Genomic DNA, 19,582 nt, shown 5'->3' with positions numbered 1-19,582 from the left:
TCTGTAATGATGATCAACTCTAGTGACCTTTTTCAATTGCTTTCTGCTTTTTTATACATATCATTTGACACTGTTGATCTATCACTTATTCTTGAAACTCTTTTATCAGGTAGTCTTTTACTGTCCTGGGTTTTCTCCTGCACCAAGTGTTCTTTCACTTCTTTTTTTTCTTTTTTTTTTGAGATGGAGTCTTGCTGTGTCGCCCAGGCTGGAGTGAAGTGGCATGATCTTGGCTCACTGCAAGCTTTGCCCCCTGGGTTCACCCCGTTCTCCTGTCTCAGTCTCCCGAGTAGCTGGGACTACAGGTGCCCGCTACTAATTTTTTGTATGTTTAGTGGAGACAGGGTTTCACTGTGTTAGCCAGGACGGTCTCGATCTCCTGACCTTGTGATCCGCCCGCCTCAGCCTTACAGGTGTGAGCCACCACGCCTGGCCTTGTTCCTTCACTTCTAACTTCTGCTGCCTCCATGTATAGAGTAGGCATCTTCATAGGGTTTTTATTCCAGCCCTTTTTTCTACTTAATCCACCAGTCCCATCCCAGGGCCTTGCCATTTAAGACTCTGGCTTCACCATGCAGTCTATGCAAGCAGGCAATTCATTAATGTAAATATCTTACTTTGAACTCTCCTCTCTTTTTTGAGTTGCAGATTTATAGCTGCCTATTAGACATCTAGATATCTGAAGTTTTAATTATATATATTAATAACATATACACACTTCCTTCCCTTTTCCTTTCCATTAGAATAGTGATTGTAACTTACCTGTTCTGTGAATAATGTCACCACATCTTTTACATTTCTGGTCTGGGGTGTTAGAGTAGCTTCCTCACTAGTATTCCTTCTTTTGGTTCTCTACTTCATCCTTCACATTCCTGTGGCATTCATCTTAAAGCGTAGTGCCAGTCTTAATGTTTTCCTGCTTAATAACCTTCACTGTTACTTCATTTCTTACTACATTAATATAGCCTTCTGATATGGTCAAATTTGTATGAGATTTGATCCAGATATATAATTCAAATATTAAAATAAAGTTGTACCTGTGAATGTTTACTGAGAGGTTTGTCTACTTTTTAAAAGTAGAAGTAAGGCATGGTATCTAATAGATTAGGCAAGGTACCTGATTTTCATTTGAGTTTTAAAGAGATTCTGTAACATTAAATACTCATATAATTAAGTAAAATGTAAATCTTTGTGTCATCTGTTTCTACCAAAAACACTTGCCTTTGTCATATATATATATATATATATATATATATATATATATGATTTTAGAAATACAGTTAAAGGGAAAATATGCTGCTCTTGGGAGTGAATATTCAAGTGTGCATCAATTTTTTGAATACTTACCCTAGAAGATTCCAGTTATGGAGTATAAAGTAATGGCTTCAGTAAATTATATGCTCACATTGGTATGAAATGGACACTCAGCAAATATTTAATGAATTTGTTACAATTTATAATGAAAAGTTTCAAAATGGCATTTACTCCTCATGATATGGCAAGTAAAAATTTCACTTGCCATCTCATGTAATAATGAATGTGCTGATTTTAAAACCATTTCCTATGTTTTTAGGGTGAGAATCCTTTTGAAATTCAAGACCATTCTCAGGATCAGCAAATAGAAGGAGATGAGGAAGATGAAGAGAAGATTGATGAACCTATTGAAGAAGAGGAGGATGAAGAGGAGGAAGAAGAAGCAGAGGAAGTGGGGGAAGTAGAGGAGGTGGAAGAAGTAGAGGAAGTAAGAGAAGGAGGAATAGAGGGCGAGGGAAATATAGAGGGAGTGGGGGAAGGAGGGGAAGTAGGGGCAGTGGGAGAAGTAGAGGGAGTGGGGGAAGTAGAGGAAGTAGAGGAAGAAACAGCAAAGGAAGAACCGGCTGATTTCCCTGTTGAGCAACCTGAAGAAAATTAAATATAAGATATTAGATTTAAAAGGAGCTTTACATTTCGGTTCTAATGTAAAAAAGGGTAAGACATTTAATAGCTTAAAATATGAATTAACACCCATGTTGCATGCATTCCACATATTAAAATTTGTTTTATATAATTTCTAAATGTTTAACATTTGTTTAATAAAATGAAGGTAAAACTATTTTAGTTTAGTTTTTATAGCTACTAAACTTAGATCTGATAAATTGTTTGTATAATTTTTAAGCTTAATTTTTATTACTTTATTGGTGTTAAGGATAACAAATGTGTATTGTTAGTATAGCTATTCTAATAATTTTATCTTAAATGCTGCTCTTGGGAGTGAATATTCAAGTGTGCATCAATTTTTTGAATACTTACCCTAGAAGATATAAACTGGGCAAGTATTTTGTGCTCTGACTGTGTATTTTTTTACTGCATTGGACATTGAATAGTAATTTGCGTTAAGATACGCTTAAAGGCTCTTTGTGACCATGTTTCCCTTTGTAGCAATAAAATGTTTTTTACAAAAAACGTTCTCCCTGGATTAGCAGTTTAAATGAAACAGAGTTCATCAATGAAATGAATATTTAAAATCAAAATTTGCCTTAATGTATCAGTTCAGCTCACAAGTATTTTAAGAGGATTGAGAAGACTTGAAGTAAAGAAAAAAAAATTCTCAATCATATTTTTAAAAAGTAAAACTAAAAATTTTTTTAAAAACACATTTCAAATAGAAGTGAGTCTGTAACTGACCTTATTTATACTCTTTTTAGTTTGTTCCTTTTCCCTGTGCCTGTGTCAAATCTTGAAGTCTTCCTGAAAATACATTTGATACAAAGTTTTCTGTAGTTGTGTTAGTTCTTTTGTCATGTCTATTTTTGGCTGAAGAACCAAAAAGCAGACTTTTCTTTTAAAAGAATTATTTCTCTTTCAAATACTTCTATCCTTTTTTAAAAATTACTTTTTATGGCTTATATACCTACATATATAAAAAGAGAACTTGAGCTTGATAGAGGATCTATTCTTAAGTCATTTGTTTTCAAACAACCATCTATCTATGTCACTAATAAGTAGTGCTCTTGTTTTTTTCAGTCTTTACTGTGGCCTCTTTTGAGAGTAGGGTCCGTTTTTTTTTTTTCTTTTTTGGGACAGGGTCTCACTCTGTCGCCCAGACTGGAGTGCAGTGTAGCCTCAACCTCCTGGGCTCAAGTGATCCTCCAACTTAGCCTGCCACATAGCTGGTACTGTTAAGTGTGAGCCACCATGCCCAGCTAAATTTTGTAGTTTTCGTGGAGACAGGGTTTTACCATGTTGTCCAGGCTGGTCTCGAACTCCTGGGCTCAAATGACCTGCCTGTCTTGGCCTCCTAAAGTGCTGGGATTACAGGTGTGAGCCACCATGCCTGGCGTAGGGGGCTGCATTTCAGTGAAATTAGATTCTTAAAGTTTTGAGGCATTGTATGGATAAATGTATTATATCAGATTGTAAGGCATTAAGTGGGTGAATATATGGACATTTGTAGAATCCCACAGATAATTTATCTTTTTGTATAAAATAAGACTTTTAAAACTAGACTTTCTGGACCAATACAGTTTTTTTTTGAGGTGAACTAAGTTTGCCTACCTTAAAGCTAGGAATATCCAGTAGATACTTGCATCTAATTTTAGGGATTTGGTGCCAAATAAGAGAAGGTTATTTGAAGACTAGAGAAATTTGGATACTCTCTAGGAGTCTGTATTTACTTAGCAGGCTTTTGAAAGCCTTTTTGCTTAGTTCAAATTTTAGGGATAATAGGACTTGTTACCCGCTTGTTTCTCCTTTATTTGAAAATATTTGTGGAAGGGCTAAGGTAAAATAGTAATAAATTCCTCTAGGTTATTAGTATTTGGTTCTTTTGATACTAAGCTGAGTGATTTTTTAAAAAACAATGTCTCTGGTAATCTGATTGAGATATGAAACTTTTGGAAAGAAGACTGTGTAACAAAAATTCTATGTAACAACTGGATAAATGTTTTAGAATGAGAGATAGGAAAGAACATCTAAGAAGTGTTTTTTTGTGGGACACATGAGCCTTTATACAGACTAGCTAATTTGCAAGATAATGATAAAAGTGTATTTTGTTACTGTGCTTTATTCAGAAATTCAAATTCATGTATTTCCTATTGGGTAATTTGTAGATGGGCAGTTTATAGGCAAGTTAGTTTTTGTGATCCTTAGTGTTTATATTTTCATTGCTTTTGTAATAAGGATTTATATAAGATCTTAAACATCTTTCAACTTCTGTTTTCCAATTATCACTTGTTTTCTCTATTACAAAGTGAGATACATAGTTCTAAATAACCAAAGAAATTTATTTATAACCTACACAGTTGTTTCAGCTACATGCCTAGGGACTATCCTGTATTCTTCCCTTTGTATCACTTCCTACCTCCAGTCTGTCAAAAAGTCTGTCTGTTCTACTTCCAAAATTTATCTGCCCACTCTTCTACCTCCACGGCAACCAACCCAGTTCAAGTCATGATCGTTTCTTATTAACTAATCTTGATTCCACCCTTACTGTGGTAGATTCAGTTTTCTACACAAGTATAAGCTTTTAAAAATGTAATTCAGATAATGTTAATCTCATGCTTTTTTTTTTTTTTTTTGTACCTATACAGTTAGAACTCCTTATCATGTTGATCAGACTGGCCTAGCTTTCCATCTTTATAGCATATGCCATTCTTCTCACCAGCCATAATGGCCTTCTGTTACTTTTTTGATGAAGTTCTTTCCTACAAAGACCTTTGCATTTTCTGTTTCTATAGCCTGTACCCATCAGCTTCCCTTGGCTGATTCTTCATCCTTCAGGTCATCTTAAATGTTAGAAAACGGGAGTAGTTCTAAAATGTTTGTAGAAGCGAGGATTTGGGGGTACCAACCTAGATTTTACTAGAGCATATTCTTTGGAGATGTTCTTTTTTCCCACTTTTTATTTTTATTTTTTTTATATAGGATCTCTCTTTGTCATGCAGGCTGGAATTCAGTGGCATGATCATGGCTCACGACCTCCTGGGCTCAAGTGGTCGTCCCACCTTAGCCTCCCAAGTAGCTGGGACCACAGGTGTGCACCATCACACTCAGCTAATATTTGTTTTGTAGAGATGGTGTCTTGCTTTGTCGCCAGGCTAGTCTTGAACTCCTGGACACAGGCAGTCCTCCCACCTCAGCCTCCCAAAGTGCTAGGATTATAGGCATGAGCCACCACGCCTAGCCTGGAGGTGATATATTTTTAACAAATATCTCACATGATTTTGAAGGTGGTCAGTGATTGCACTTTGAGAACATTCATAGGGCCCTCAAACAAATTCCTGGTGCCTGTAACTCTCCCCTATCAAGACAGGAGTTTCTGCCCTTTTGAATATAAACATAGGTTTGGGGAATTCTTCATAATATTTTCTGAAAGCACTGGAATCTGTAATAGACCTGCGGTAGTCAGAAAATGGGGCCTTCCCCCCCCTCATTTAATACTTACAACTGTATTGTGAAGTTAGTAGGATTAGTACTTTTCTCATATAATAAGCTCATTCTTGTACATGTAGACACAGAGAAAAGAACTACAAAGGTAAATGTTAGTGCATGTTGAAATGTATTTAAGAACTCTGTTTTAATCTTGTGGATATTATCAGATTATTTTAGATGTTATTTAACATTTGATTTATTTACCAAATTGTCCTTACTTTGAATATAAGCAGACTTTTTTTATTGTGGTAAAGTATGCATAGCATAAAATTACCATTCTAATCATTTTTTAATGTACCATTTAGTGGCATTAATTACAAGCAAACTTTTTTTTTTGAGACATAGTCTCACTCTGTGACCCAGGCTGGAGTTCAGTGGCACTATTTCAGCTCACTGCAACCTCTGCTTCCTGGGTTTAAGCGATTCTCATGCCTCAGCCTCCCGAGTAACTGGGATTACAGGCACACACCACCATGCCTAGCTATTTTTTTTGTATTTTTAATAGAGATGGGGTTTCATCCTGTTGGTTAGGTTGGTCTTGAACTCCTGACCTCAGGTGATCCGCCTGCTTTGGCCTCCCAAAGTTCTGGGATTATAGGCATGAGCCGCTGTGTCTGGCATACAAACTTTTGATTACAGTTTGAGACCTGTTGATGGACAGAAAATGGAGTAACCACACAGGCAGAAATGTTCTAGTCTGCGTGACAGTTACGGTTCATTTTATAAAGAAACCATTTGACTTTATTTGGTAGTTATGGTTCCTATCCTGAGTGCTGGATCTCTATTTGGTATTTGAACAAATCCAGGGAATCTGCAAGGCTGAAAGGCAGATTCTCGGCAATGGTAAATTCAGTAGGTCCTGCCACCGTTTGAGGCCTCCTTGGAGACAGCCACACTAGTCTAATCTCTGCTTGACTTTCCCTTCTTTTTTCCCAGACCTCTAATTCCCAGAGGTCTGTTATGAATTCTAATGCTTTCAGAACATACTACGGAGAATCCCACAATGATAAATTTTCCCAGTTTTTGTTTTAAAACAAAGTTTAAAAATACTATATTAGGGGTTAGGGTGAGGTGATGTTGATGTTGACAGATGGCCCCCTTGGTGACAGGGAGGTATGAAATAGCATGGAGTGTGGAAGGGTACTATGAGTAGCTTATTTATTAGATCAGTATAAAGTATAGATTTAAAAGAGATTAAAATGGCATGCTTGATTCAAGTCATTATATTCTAAAGTTCTATTAAAATTATAGAGGAGGTACAGTAATATAAATTTCAGTAATAAGGATAGCTTTATAATCACACTAGAAAGACAAGTGTGCTGTGAAATATTTCTAGAAGATTTCTAGAAAACAAGGAATTAGATGTTAGTGAAACCAAGAGAGCCAAGGAACTGACAGCCACATACAGATGATAATTAAAGAATGACTCTAGTTGTAGAGACAGCTCTGAGATGGGATGTCTGTAGTGTGCTAAGGCAGATTTTTAAAGGACTAGATAGTTATTCTGGTCTCTGACTCAGAGCTACTGGTCCACACAATTCCTCTAAGCTAAAGCTATAACACAACTTGATGTTTGCCAAATAAGGTGAGACTCACAGAGTATATACGCAGAGCATATAAATAGGGGTCATCGAAGTGTGGCAATGCCCTAGGTATATTGTGATTACCGCAAGGAGCTTTGTTCCTCATACTTACAAGCAAACAAAAATCTGCCAGCTGTCTATTTCCCAGTTTTCCTTCTGACTGTTCCTTTCTCCTTTCTCACACAATTAAAATGCTAGGTTTCCTGTAATCACAATCTTCAGGAAATTTTTCACTCAAGCCCAGAAAATAAACTCCAGATAATGATACTGAGAAATTTATTGGTTGGAAAACTATCTGCGGCCTCCCCATTTCTTAGTAGATTTTACATTTTTAAAGGGTTGTAGAACACCAAAACAATATATGACAGATACTGTGTGTGGGCCTCAAAACCTAACCTTTATATAAAAAGTTTGTTGACTCCTAGGCTCTAATTTGCAAATAGACAAACAAATGAGAAACAGCAGAAACTTAAGGAAAAGAGCAACATGAAATATGTACAGTAAACTTAACAAGCAGAAAGAATTCCTGGGAAAACAATTCAGGGGGAAAAAAATGACCAAGTATAATTAGTATTATATGGAATAATAATTAGCGCTACTTATAATAGTTTTATATGTAATCCTCATCATATTATATGTCATAATCTTCAAGTATTTTAGAGGTTATTGTACTAATTTTAAAAATGCAAGTTGCTATAAAGAAGTATCTTGGAAATAAAAAACAGTTGTGAAAATAAACTCTGTTTTAGGCTGATTAGTTGAATAAACATGGCTGAGAATCAAATTACTGAGCTAGAATTTTGAGCTGAAGATACTTCCAGAGGCTTACAAGAAAAGATGAAAAATATAGAAGTTACAGTAAAAGACATAGAACATGTATCTCTTAAAGACATAGAAAACCCAGAACATCTGTTTAAAGATTAAGCTTCATGAGATTAAGAGCCATATGTATAGAGAATTCACCATTGAATACCCTGCATGTATCACAGGCCAGGTAAATACTATGCAATAAATATTTTTGAATGTATAAAAATATGTATGTAAGTATAAATATATAGAGGAGTTCCAGAAAGTGAAAAAAGAAGTGAAGGATCAGAAAAAAAAATCTTCTGATGAAAGATTCATATTAGAAGTCTCCAGTGCTGAGCAAAAACAATGAAAAAGTCATACTGGATGAATACTGACAAAATTCGTGTAATCCCAAGCTTAAGAGAAAAATCTCAAAATGTCTAAAGAGAAACAGTGTACCTTTAAGGGGAAAATAATCACATTGGTCTCAGACTTGTCATCTGTACATTGGAGTACTACAAGATACTGCTATTTTTGAAGTTCTGAGGGAGAACTATTTTGAATTTAGACTTCTGTCTTGAGTGAAACTATCAAGAGTAAGGGCACAGTAAGGACACTAGCAATTTTAGAACATGCAAAGATTTCAGAAATTAACTGTCATGAAACACACTATGCACACCATTATATCAAATTATGTAAAGAAAAACTTGGATAAACAAGAAATTGACGTAATCATAGCTACCTATTTGAACACAGCTCTTAGAAATTATCAGATAAAGAGTTCAAAATAGAGGAAACATTTTGAATTATATAGTGCACAAATTTTAATAGCTGTAGAATATTTCTTTTCAAATGCCACGAAAAGACCATGAAGCAAACCACAATATTTTTTTGTTTGTTGATAGGTAGGAATTCAGGGTCCATCCTGTCATGACAATGCAGTGAAACTAGAAATTAGCAAGTGGATAGCAATAAATCAATTTTAAACAATAAGACTAAAGAAAACACTCCTTATAATGCTTGCATTTAAAGGGAAATAAAAACTTACGAAAGAGAATCCCTATTTTATTTAAGCAGTTCTAGATTAAACAAAATGTTGAAACATCTCAATTTGGTCTCCGAGGCTAGCATAATCCTTATTCTAGAAAATTGTTCATCAAAGATAACTATGGACCAGTCTCACTTATGAACAAATGTAATCATTGAAAAAGCAAGACCAATTAAATACCCCGAAATAATGTGTCATGGTAGAGTAGGGTTTATCTGAAAAGTGCAACGTAACATATTATGTAACTCAATCCTTTAGGAAATTTATTACTTTAACTTGAAAAAAAACAAGATAAACTTGATAGATGCTGGAAAAACATTTCCTAAGATTTAACACATTCCAGATTAAAATTTGTCAGGCTGAGAATAGAAGAAACCTTTTAACTTGGCTAAGGAGTAGGGAGGTCTTCCAGAAAGCTCCAAACATCTGCATTCAAGTCAGGATTAAGACAATAATGACCGTTGCCTATGCAGCAATCATTCAACCCTAAGAAATAGAAGTATTAGGAAGAGACAACATAGTCCTTATTTTGAGCAGTGTGATTGTAGAGACAAACATCCAAGAGAATCAACTGAGAAACTATTAGACATGATAAAAGGTAGTTTTGTTTAATAGTTCATCATGAAAATCTGTACTACATAGAAAATCTGTATATAGAATATAGCATTGGCCGATTGGAAATGTAATTTGAAAATCCCATTTGCAACAAAACTTGGAACTGTATACTGTCTAAGAAATGGGAAAAATGCAAAATCCATATGAGGAAAATGATACATGTTAATGGAGGAAATAAAATACCTGAATAGATAAGCACTGTGTTTCTGTCTGAAAAATATTGTCTATATGCCAGTTATCTTCAGATAATTCATTAATTAATTACCATTCCAGTTGTTACTTAGGGTTAGTGGTGGCGGTGAGAGAAAAGTTAAAAATACCAGCCTTGGGAACATTGAAGTGTCTTTCTCATATATATAAGTTCAGGTAGACAAGGCAGGGCTGGTGTCACCCTTCAAGATGTCAGAGACTGAGGCTCCCTCTATCTTGTTACTTTGCTGTCTTTAAAACCTTATCTTTGACAGGGCGTGGTGGCTCGAGCCTGTAATCCCAGCACTTTGGGAGGCCAAAGCAGGCCGATCATGAGGTCAGGAGATTGAGACCATCCTGGCTAACATGGTGAAACCCCGTATCTACTAAAAATACAAAAAATTATCTGCGCGTGGTGGCAGGCGCCTGTAGTCCCAGCTACTTGGGAGACTGAGGCTGGAGAATGGTGTGAACCCGGAAGGCGCAGTTTGCAGTGAGCCGAGATCGCGCCACTGCACTCCAGCCTGGGTGACAGAGTGAGACTCCCTCTCAGAACCAACCAACCAACCAACCAACCTTATGTTCAGTTGTCCTGTGTATATTCCAGCCCATGGAGAGGGAGAAAAGGACTGTTCCCAGATATTGTACCTACTTTTCTACATGAATCTCATTGCTTAAAGCAGCCACATGAATACAGCTAGCTTCCAGGATGGGAATTGTGTTTATTCTATATGGCCATGTTCCTAGGTGAAAAGGAAGGGCTTCTATTAGAGAAAAAGGGGAGAATGGATGTTAGCATATATTAGTGTATTACTAGCAGTGTGTACCGCTTAAGTTTATTCAGAAACTCATATACAAAGTCAATAACCAAGAAATTTTTTTTACATGAGGAACATTTGACTTACATTTCTTACTACAACCATACAACAAAAGATTAAGTATATCAAAGATTAATACATCAATGAAACATTAAAGAAACAAACTCAAGTAATGTGTAGATATATAGTTACATGCTGAAATCACGGGTAAAAGTCCAGGCACAGTGGCTCACACCTGTAATCCCAGCACTTTGGGAAGCAAAGGCAGGTGGATCGCTTGAGGTCAAGAGTTTGAGACCAGGCTGGCCAACATGGTGAAATGCCCTCTTTACTAAAGATACAAAAATTAGCCGGGCATGGTGGTGCGAACCTGTAATCCCAGCTACTTGGGAGGCTGAGGCAGGAGAATCACTTGAACTCAAGAGGTGGAGGTTGCAGTGAGCTGAGATCAGGCCACTGCACTCCAGCCTGGGCGACAGTGAAAACCTGTCTTAAAAAAGAAAAAGAAAAAGAAAAAGAAAAGAAATCATGGGTAAAAGAAAAGGAGCCTATGAATGATTAAAAAAAGAAAAATAAAAACAAAAAACATAACTACCTAAGTACAAAAACAAAATGTAGGAAAAATCATTTCTAATTTCAGAGTGGAGGTCTTTCTACGTGAATTATAAACCCCAGAAGTCGAAAAGAAGAAGTTTGACAGATTTGGTACAAGAAGAAAAAAAACCGAAGGGTGAAAGACACCATTAACAAAGTTGAAAGAGAAATGGGGTGGGGGGAATATTTGCAATATGTATAAGAGTAAAAAGAGTAAATTAAGTCAACAGCCCCAATTTATCAACCATTACCTTGGTAAATATGAAAAGAATTATAATAGTCACTGTTGGTGAGGAAAACAAAACAAGCCCTTTCCAAGATGATCCATGGCTGTATAAGTTGGAGGACAATTTGGAAGTATCTAGCAAAATCAAAAGTGTACATACCCCTTAATCTAGCAGTCCCACCTGTAAATAGCTATGTATTTGCCAGAAATCACAAATGTCTGAAATACACATGAATGAAAAGATACCTCTTTCATAAAATGTAAATTGCATTAAGGCTAATGCTTTTTTTATTCCTACAGGAAAACGTCAAAAAAACAAACAAAAAAAGAGTTTACAAAACAAATACCACCTGGATGACAGTGATGGTAACAAGCCATCAGTTGTAAGATGCATCCAAGCACCAAAAATGATAAAATGTGAAGGCAAAAAGTCTTTTTTGTTTAAGAATTGATGAAACAGGATATAGCTATAAGAATGGAGTTTGCAGCATTATTTGTAATAATGAGAAATAGGAAACATTTAACAATAAAGGGAATAATTAAATTATGGTATGGGCACCGCAACTAAATACTCTAGCCATTAGAAAGAATGAGAGAGATATGTATGTTTTGACTTGGAAAAATCTCTAAGATATATTGTTAAGAGGAAAAAAGCAAGTTACAGTATAATATATAGTATATATTAGAGTTTCACTTAGGAAAAATGATATATATGTATATATGCAAGTATACAAATTCCAAACTGTTTCTACAGGATGCATAGAAATAAAAATACATTTGCCTAGAAAAAATGTCTGAAAGGATATATAAATAGTGTTTACATATGAAGAGGGAAGTTGAACTGGGAGAGTGGACTTTTTTTTTTTACTGTACCAATTTGTTATTTAAAAAAAATTTTAAAACAGTAGTTTATAATGATGTTTTACATTATAATGTAAATGTTAAATCTGGAAAATACAGAGAAGTATAAAGAATAAAATAAAAATACCTAGAATTTAACCACCAAGATAAATAGCACTATTAATAGTTTTTGTACATTTCCTTATGATCCATTTTCCTTTTCAAGGAGATACATATTGATACTGTTTCTTAAGAGAAACAGGAAAAGCAGATTTACATGAGGAAGATGATAAATCAAATTTGGGACATGTTAAATTGGCATTGCCTGTGGGACACTGAAATTGTGTTGTCAAGTAAGCAATTCAATATATGGGTATGGCGTTTAGGGGAGCTCATGGTCAACTTAGAGTATTAATGCTTTCTTTTTCAAGTAAAGAATTTTAATATTCATGTGTCTGACACCAATAAAAATGTAGTTCCTTGGGGCAGCATAGTGTAACACAGCTTATTAGCCTTGGGCTTTAACAAACCTTCCTTCCCTGCTGTTCCCCACTCCTACCCCAGCTGTACCATCTTTTAGTTCTGTCCATCTTGGGAAAAACGTTTAAGAAAAGCCTCTGTTTTCTCATCTGTCATATGAAGATAATGTTACTTTCCTTGCTAGGTTGTTACAAAGATTAAATGAATAAACACCTAGCACTGTCTAGGGTGCCTGGTTGGCCCCTTAATATTTTAGTTTTCCTATTGTTACCTACAAAAAAAAAAAAAAAAAACCCAACAACAACAACAAAAAAAACGGAGCTTATTTGTTTGTTCATTTTAAATTAGAGATAAGAGAGAAAAAGAAGTATTGGCCTGGTAAATCCTTATATGAAGTTAAGGCAAAACAATTTTATAAGTTCATTTTGACCTTGTTTTGATCTTTCACAACATGTTTTGAAGATTACATTATATCTATTTATTTCTCTTTAAGGTTTGCACAGACCTGTGGTCAAAATTAACAAAATCATGACCTGATAATTTGATATAATTGAAAGGAAATAATTTATGAAGATCTCATAAAATAATTAATTACACTTATTCTCAATGATTTTTTTTTTCATTTGGCATCAAAGATCCTCAACTGACAAGGACATTAATAATCTGCTAATAGTGTTTCAAACTTGGCCACCCCTAAATGGTTAAATCACTCTACTCAAGTGGGATTTGAATTGCTTGTCAGTGCTGAGGGTCACTGCCACGGTTAAATGACAGATGTTTTCCTGAAAATCCCATGTATCCTTTCTGGTGATATAAAGTTCAATGTCTGCAACAACAGGGTGGTGTTCTTTAATAACTGTTAAATTTACTCTTTAGAGACTATACAAAGATGTCCTATTGCTCCTAGAGAACTCCCTTGACACCCAACTCTGCATTTTCTTTTTGCATAATGCCTGCAATTTAGAGCCACCAGGCTCCTTGTTGTGTAACTCCTGTGTCCTTAGTTCAGTATAACCAGAATACTCATAAATCTCCTTTTCTTCCAGTAGCTTTCTGCAGCAGCTGGGGTATGACAGTGATGTCCCTGATCTATAATTCCAGACAGCCCTAGGGTGAACAGATAAACCAATCCAAAGCCACTACGTCAGATAAAATGATGTTGTTTGCACAACTCAGTGCCCTCAAGAGATAGTCATGTAATACTCCCAATTTGTATTCTGCATAAAACTCGTTTTACAAGTTATAAACTTCCTATGGGGAACAAATGTATCCAGCTAAAAGATGCTGAACATATGACTATATAATGTAATTTTAAACTCAAAAGGAGTGGGCTAAGCCTTTTCTATCCTAGAAACTGAAAGCTATACATAAAAAATCCTGTCTAAGTATGACATTCTTCAATTTGGAATTCTAATTAAGCAATGTTTTCCTGAGACCCTGGGCTTCATACATAATGTTAGGAATATAACTGATTAATATAAATATATGAATTGTACTTATGATATTTAAGTATCTTATTCAGAGTCATCACAAAAAATTTAACTGATTGTTTTATTATTTGTACTTTATTGACTTACAGTTGAGGCATCAAATTAAATGATTTCTGTGGTCACATTAATTACATTGGAGAAACCTTGGCTAAACCATGTGTTTGTATTTATTTGCATGGTACTTCCTAATTCTTCTCTCATTCTAAATCAGGGATTCTCAGTCTTGGCACTATGTGGCCAAAACTGGATAATTCTTTGTTGTGGGAGGCTGTCCTATGCATTGTAGGATGTTTAGCAACATCCTTGGTTTCTACTTAATAGATTCCAGTAGCATACAGCAGTGAGACCATCAAAAATGTTCCCAGACAGTGTCAAATGGCAGGCAAAATCTCTCCTAGTTGAGAACCACTGGTCTAGATACATTAAAGGAAGTTAGGTGTGGAATTTGAACTAACTTAGAGCAGAATTCTAAATGTTCTGTTAAAGGTATTAAGATTTCCCTAAAGCGAAACAATGCAGTTTAGATTCAGCTGTTCTAGGAAGTATTCCTGGGTTTTCTCAGCCTTCTTTCTCCATATTCGCCAGTAACTCTGAGCCCCCTGACCCCCTGCTTACTTCGTCAGAACAGGCACAAAAGTGTGGAGCTGTTTCTTTCTCCACTCTACACTGTGGGCCTCTGCTTCCCAGAAAGGTCTTGTGTCACTCTTTTTTCTATCTCCAGCTTCTAGCACAGTGCATGCCACATAATAGATGCCCCAGAAAGGAGTTTGTTGGATGAATGAATGCTACAGCTATTTTTTTTTCTTTCAGATGTTTCATCTATAAACATATAGACTTTAAAAAAATGTGTGTAGGGATTTTTATTTTGCTTTCTGGTATCTCTTTAACCTGTATGACTTTGTTTTCTTGAAGCATTATTTATTCATCTTATGTATATTGGGTGCTTACTATCTGCCAGATACTGATGCTTGGAGCTAAGTGTATGGTTATGAAGGAAACAGATATAATCCTTGTCCTTAGGAATCTTAAAGACAATTAGGAGGCAACTACACTTCAGGAATGACCTACTTACTCAAGTCTATCTGACAACACCGATTTCCACACAAAATTGTATAAAGCCTAGAAACTGCCTCTAGATACACTGTACATAAGAAACATGCCCTGTAGGTTTCATGGGTTTCCCTCCTGCTTCAGAGATCCCAAATTATTTCTTCTAACTTCATCCATGATCAAAACCCCACAGCAGAAAATTTGTAGTCAATGGTGGTGGTATGATTGTTAGGAAGTACAGCGCATCTTCAAATAATATTGTTTTGTTATAATGTTGATGAGTGAGCAAACACTGATTCCTGGCTGGGCCACTGTTTATGTGGAGTTTGCATGTGTTGGTTTTCTCTGGGCACTCCAGTTCCCTCTAGCATCCCAAAGCTGTGCATGCTAGATGAATTGGAGTGTCTAAATGGTCCCAGTCTGAGTGAATGAATGCATATGCGTGAGCGTGTCTTGCAAGGGAATGGCGTGCTGTCCAGGATGGGTTCCTGCCTTGGTCCTGAGCTGCCCAATGGACTCCATTCACCCACCACCCTGAATTGGAATAAGTGGGTTGGACAAATGAATAAATGAAAAAATACAAATTTCTATCAAAATCAAAATTTTTAAAGTAGACAATCATCATACAAATGCACAACAATAAATGATGCGGTATGGAAGTGCTCAGTGAGCCCGCCATATTTGTGATTGGTTTTGAACTGCACGGTGGGAGGAGGTGGTCCTTACAATTTTTGCTCTGCAAACATGTTCCTTGGTTTAATTCACCAACACTATGGGTCACTCACTGATTCATCAAAAATTGGGTAAATAATTATCTTACTTGTTTTTATTAATCTTTCCTAAACATATGTATACTCATATGTATTTCGTGTTTAATGTCTTTATTTAGTGTATTTTGTCTTTAAGTATTTGGTGGTGTTTTGTGAGTAATATGCCATAGGAACTTAATCTTTTTATATTAATTAGCCTGTGGTAAAATTAATTTCGTTATAGTTGTTTCACTTAAAGTTGCAGTTTCCAAGAAACCATCCTATGATGTGAAGTGAGGACTTAATTGTGTATAACATAGAGACAGTGCCCTGTTCTTCAGTTGGTCGCTTCCTACGAGGGGGCCTCCCAGGAAGTAAGAGAGGCAATATTCCAAGGAAGATTTTGAGAGAGGGAGAAAAGGTGTTGAATAGCTTTCTTTCTCCTCTAGTTACAAATGTATCCCTAAGTTTCATTCAGATCCCTCAGCTATCTGAGTACTCAGAGTATAGTAAGGAAAACAGGTCAAGCTCTCTAGTCCAGTAACAAAAATAGGTCAAACTCTCTTGTCCTTACCTCTACCTGCTTGCTTACTTTCTTTAATTTCCCTGAAGTTACCACTCCTTGTACCAGCTTTCTATATACCCCAACGAGTGTCCACATGAATATTTGCTCACACTGCGTGTGGCCACTGCCAAACACTGACGTCTCTCTGCGTGCCCTCTCTAAAAGCTTCCTGTGAATCTAAATTTGGTACTGTGTCAGCAATATCATATGTGATCCTGCCCCTGTCTTTCTAATCTCTTGTCACTCTTCCCCTTACCCATTATGCCACAGGTACACTGTCCTTTCTACTCCTCTGATATACGACACTTATTTCTGTCTTTTAGCCATTGCGGTTATTGTTTTCTTTGCCCGGAATGCTCTTTTCCCAAACCTTTGCATGACTGGTTCCCTTTCATCATTCAGCTCTGTTAAATTGCAGCTTCCTCAGAGAGGATTTCTCATGTAGTCATTCTCTATCCCATCACTCTGTTACCACTCAGCACTATCTAAAATGATTTTATTTATTTCTTATCACATGTCTCCTTCACTGGAATGTAAGCCCCATGAGAACAAGAATTTTGTCTTTTAATTCAGCACTGGTACCTCAGCACCTAGAATGGCAGGCACTCAATGAACACAACCAAGGTTTTCTCAATGGGTTGTTACAACTTTTTCCCTCAGGATTAGTTTCATGATGATTCTTAGTTTAATTTGAATCCCTTTTAGATGTGTAAGACTCTTCCTATATGATGTTTTGATAAGGTATTTGCCTTTTATGGCCTGAAGAGTCTTTGAATAACAGAGCTATATGATCTTTTAAAAATGTTCTCTTACATATACTCTAAACTGCCTTGAGAGCTTGAGAATCAGTCTTGGTTGTATTTGGCTGCAAGCAACAAAAATCTATGCATGTTGGCTTAAAGAAACAGGGTTTACTTTTCTCACATAACAAGAAGTCTGGAGTTAGATGACTATTTGTATCAGATCAGCTGCTCAGTGTTGTCTGAGTCAGCATCTCAATTTTTTTGGCCTTCCCCACAAAATCTCAAGATGCAGTTGTGACTCCAAGTAATGTATCTACATTAAAGACAGAAGGAAGGGATGGTAGGGAAAATTGTCCCCAGACCTATCTGTCTCCCTTATCAGGAAAGCAAATATTTTCCTGGACGTTCTCTAACAGACCTTTGCCTCTGTCTCTTTGATTAGATCTGGGTCACATGGATATTGCTGTCTGTCTATAGTAAAAGATGGGAAGGAAGAAAGGGATTGAGAATGACTGTTGTATCAGTTTTCCAACGGAATCTGTCAGAGAAGCTGAAGAAGCAAGCATACCACTGAAACAGCAACATGCTCTGGGAAACAGCATCAACATGCTAAGATTCAAAGGAAGACAACAGGAATAAATAATGATAGCTTCAAACTGTTGAACATTAATGTATCATGATTGCATTAGTTGCCTTGCATTTAGTATGTTACTTAGTGCTCACCCAAACTCAGATAAGGAAACAGGCTCAGAGAGGTGAAGTAACTTCCAGTCCTACCCCAGCTCACACAGTTGGTAAGGAGCAGTGGCGGAATTCATCCCTGGTTTTGATTCTAGTGATTGAGCACTTAACTCTGAGTACACTGAAAATGGCAAAGAATTTTTAAAACCAGGGAATCCATAAAATTAGACTCAAAAGTTAATCAGTTGCCAGGCAGTGGCTCATGCCTGTGATCCCAGCACTTTGAGAGACCAAGGCAGGCAGATCACTTGAGGTCAGGAGTTTGAGACCAGCCTGGTCAACATGGTGAAACCCCATCTCTCTAAAAAATACAAAAATTAGCCAGGTGTGATGGCCGTGCCTATAATCCCAGCTACTCGAGAGGCTGAGGTGTGAGAATTGCTTGAACCCGGGAGGCGCAGGTTGCAGTGAACTGAGATCGCACCACTGCACTCCAGCCTGGGCAACAGAGTGAGACTCTGTCTCGAAAAAGAAAAAAAAAAAGTTAATCAGTTACTTTTGCTTGGGAAGTGAGTAATGACCCTGAAGCTCATCTATCTAGTAACATTTAACACATGTATTAATTTATCCAAATATGTATTAAAGCACATGCAGTGTATTCTGCTACATATTATGTATGAGGGGACATAAAACAAATGAAATATACATAAATGTAAAATTTCATACTGCATTTATGAAATTTTCAGTCTAGAAGGAAAAGTAAGACTTGCACAGAAAGAGAATACAAATTGGAAAATGGCAAATACTAGACTGTAAGATCCATGAGGATAGGAATCGTGTCTGTTTTGGTTTGCCCCAATTGTGTCCTTACCAGGCATATTCCTGTACACAGCAGAAATTGAATACATATTTGCTCATTTCAACAAAAGAATGGAACAGATAGAATGTGATTAGACTTCAGAGAAGGAAAGATATATTCCAATGGAAGGAATTAGGCAAGGCTTTGCAATGGAAATAGTATATAACCTAGGACTTGAATGATGCAAATGATTTGGGCCTAAAGAACTGAAGATAATAGGAGTGGTAGAAGAAAAGCATTCACAGAAGAAGTATCAGCAGGAGCAAGGCACAGAAGAAAATCATGCACTGTCTCTAGGGAACAATATGTGCCTTATACACAGGTCACTTGAACGCAGTAGAAAAATCAGTGGGTGGCAGGTCATGGAGAGCCTTGGATGCTAGACTAGAGGGTTTGGATTTTTTTCTGAGGCATGAGGGAGACAATGGGGTGACATGAGCAGAGCTGTACTTCAGAAGGATGAACCTGCCAGCAATTTTAAGATGTATTGGAATGAAGAAAAGCTGGTATGAGGTGGAGACTGCAGTTAGAAGGCTAGTGTAACATTCCAGATGGAAAAAGTGCTGGCCCAAGGAAGGCCTAAACCTGGGTAGCTGGAGAGGAGGCAATAGGTTTAAAAGACGTGCATAGAAGTACCTGCCATTCATTTGAAGCAGGAGGCCAGTGAGACGGAAAAATATCAAAGGTGGAATACGATTTTTTTTTTTTTTTTTTTTTTTTTTTTTTTTTTTTGAGACGGAGTCTCGCTCTGTCGCCCAGGCTGGAGTGCAGTGGCGCGATCTCGGCTCACTGCAAGCTCCGCCTCCCGGGTTCACGCCATTCTCCTGCCTCAGCCTCCCGAGTAGCTGGGACTA

The 19,582-nt window shown here is 36.7% G+C and overlaps 1 protein-coding gene across 4 annotated transcripts in view; it reads left to right on the top strand.

Annotated features, from left to right (window-relative positions):
* Positions 1-9,639, top strand: part of LOC105482832 (zinc finger protein 326) — a 51,380-nt gene extending 41,741 nt beyond the window's left edge. For 2 of the 4 annotated variants that reach the window (XM_011743199.3, XM_024793065.2), the window contains one exon: positions 1,574-9,639. In XM_011743199.3, coding sequence (XP_011741501.1) covers positions 1,574-1,912 — 339 coding nt within the window. In that variant the 3' untranslated portion in view covers positions 1,913-9,639. The remainder of the gene's footprint in view (positions 1-1,573) is intronic. The other 2 variants (XM_071082424.1, XM_071082531.1) reach the window with 1 other exon arrangement.
* The last annotated feature ends 9,943 nt before the right edge of the window (positions 9,640-19,582 follow it).

Source organism: Macaca nemestrina, chromosome 1, assembly GCF_043159975.1.
Source record: "Macaca nemestrina isolate mMacNem1 chromosome 1, mMacNem.hap1, whole genome shotgun sequence".
Lineage (NCBI taxonomy): Eukaryota > Metazoa > Chordata > Mammalia > Primates > Cercopithecidae > Macaca > Macaca nemestrina.
Note: the sequence above shows the minus strand (reverse complement) of the source record. Positions and strands in the feature narration are given on the sequence as shown.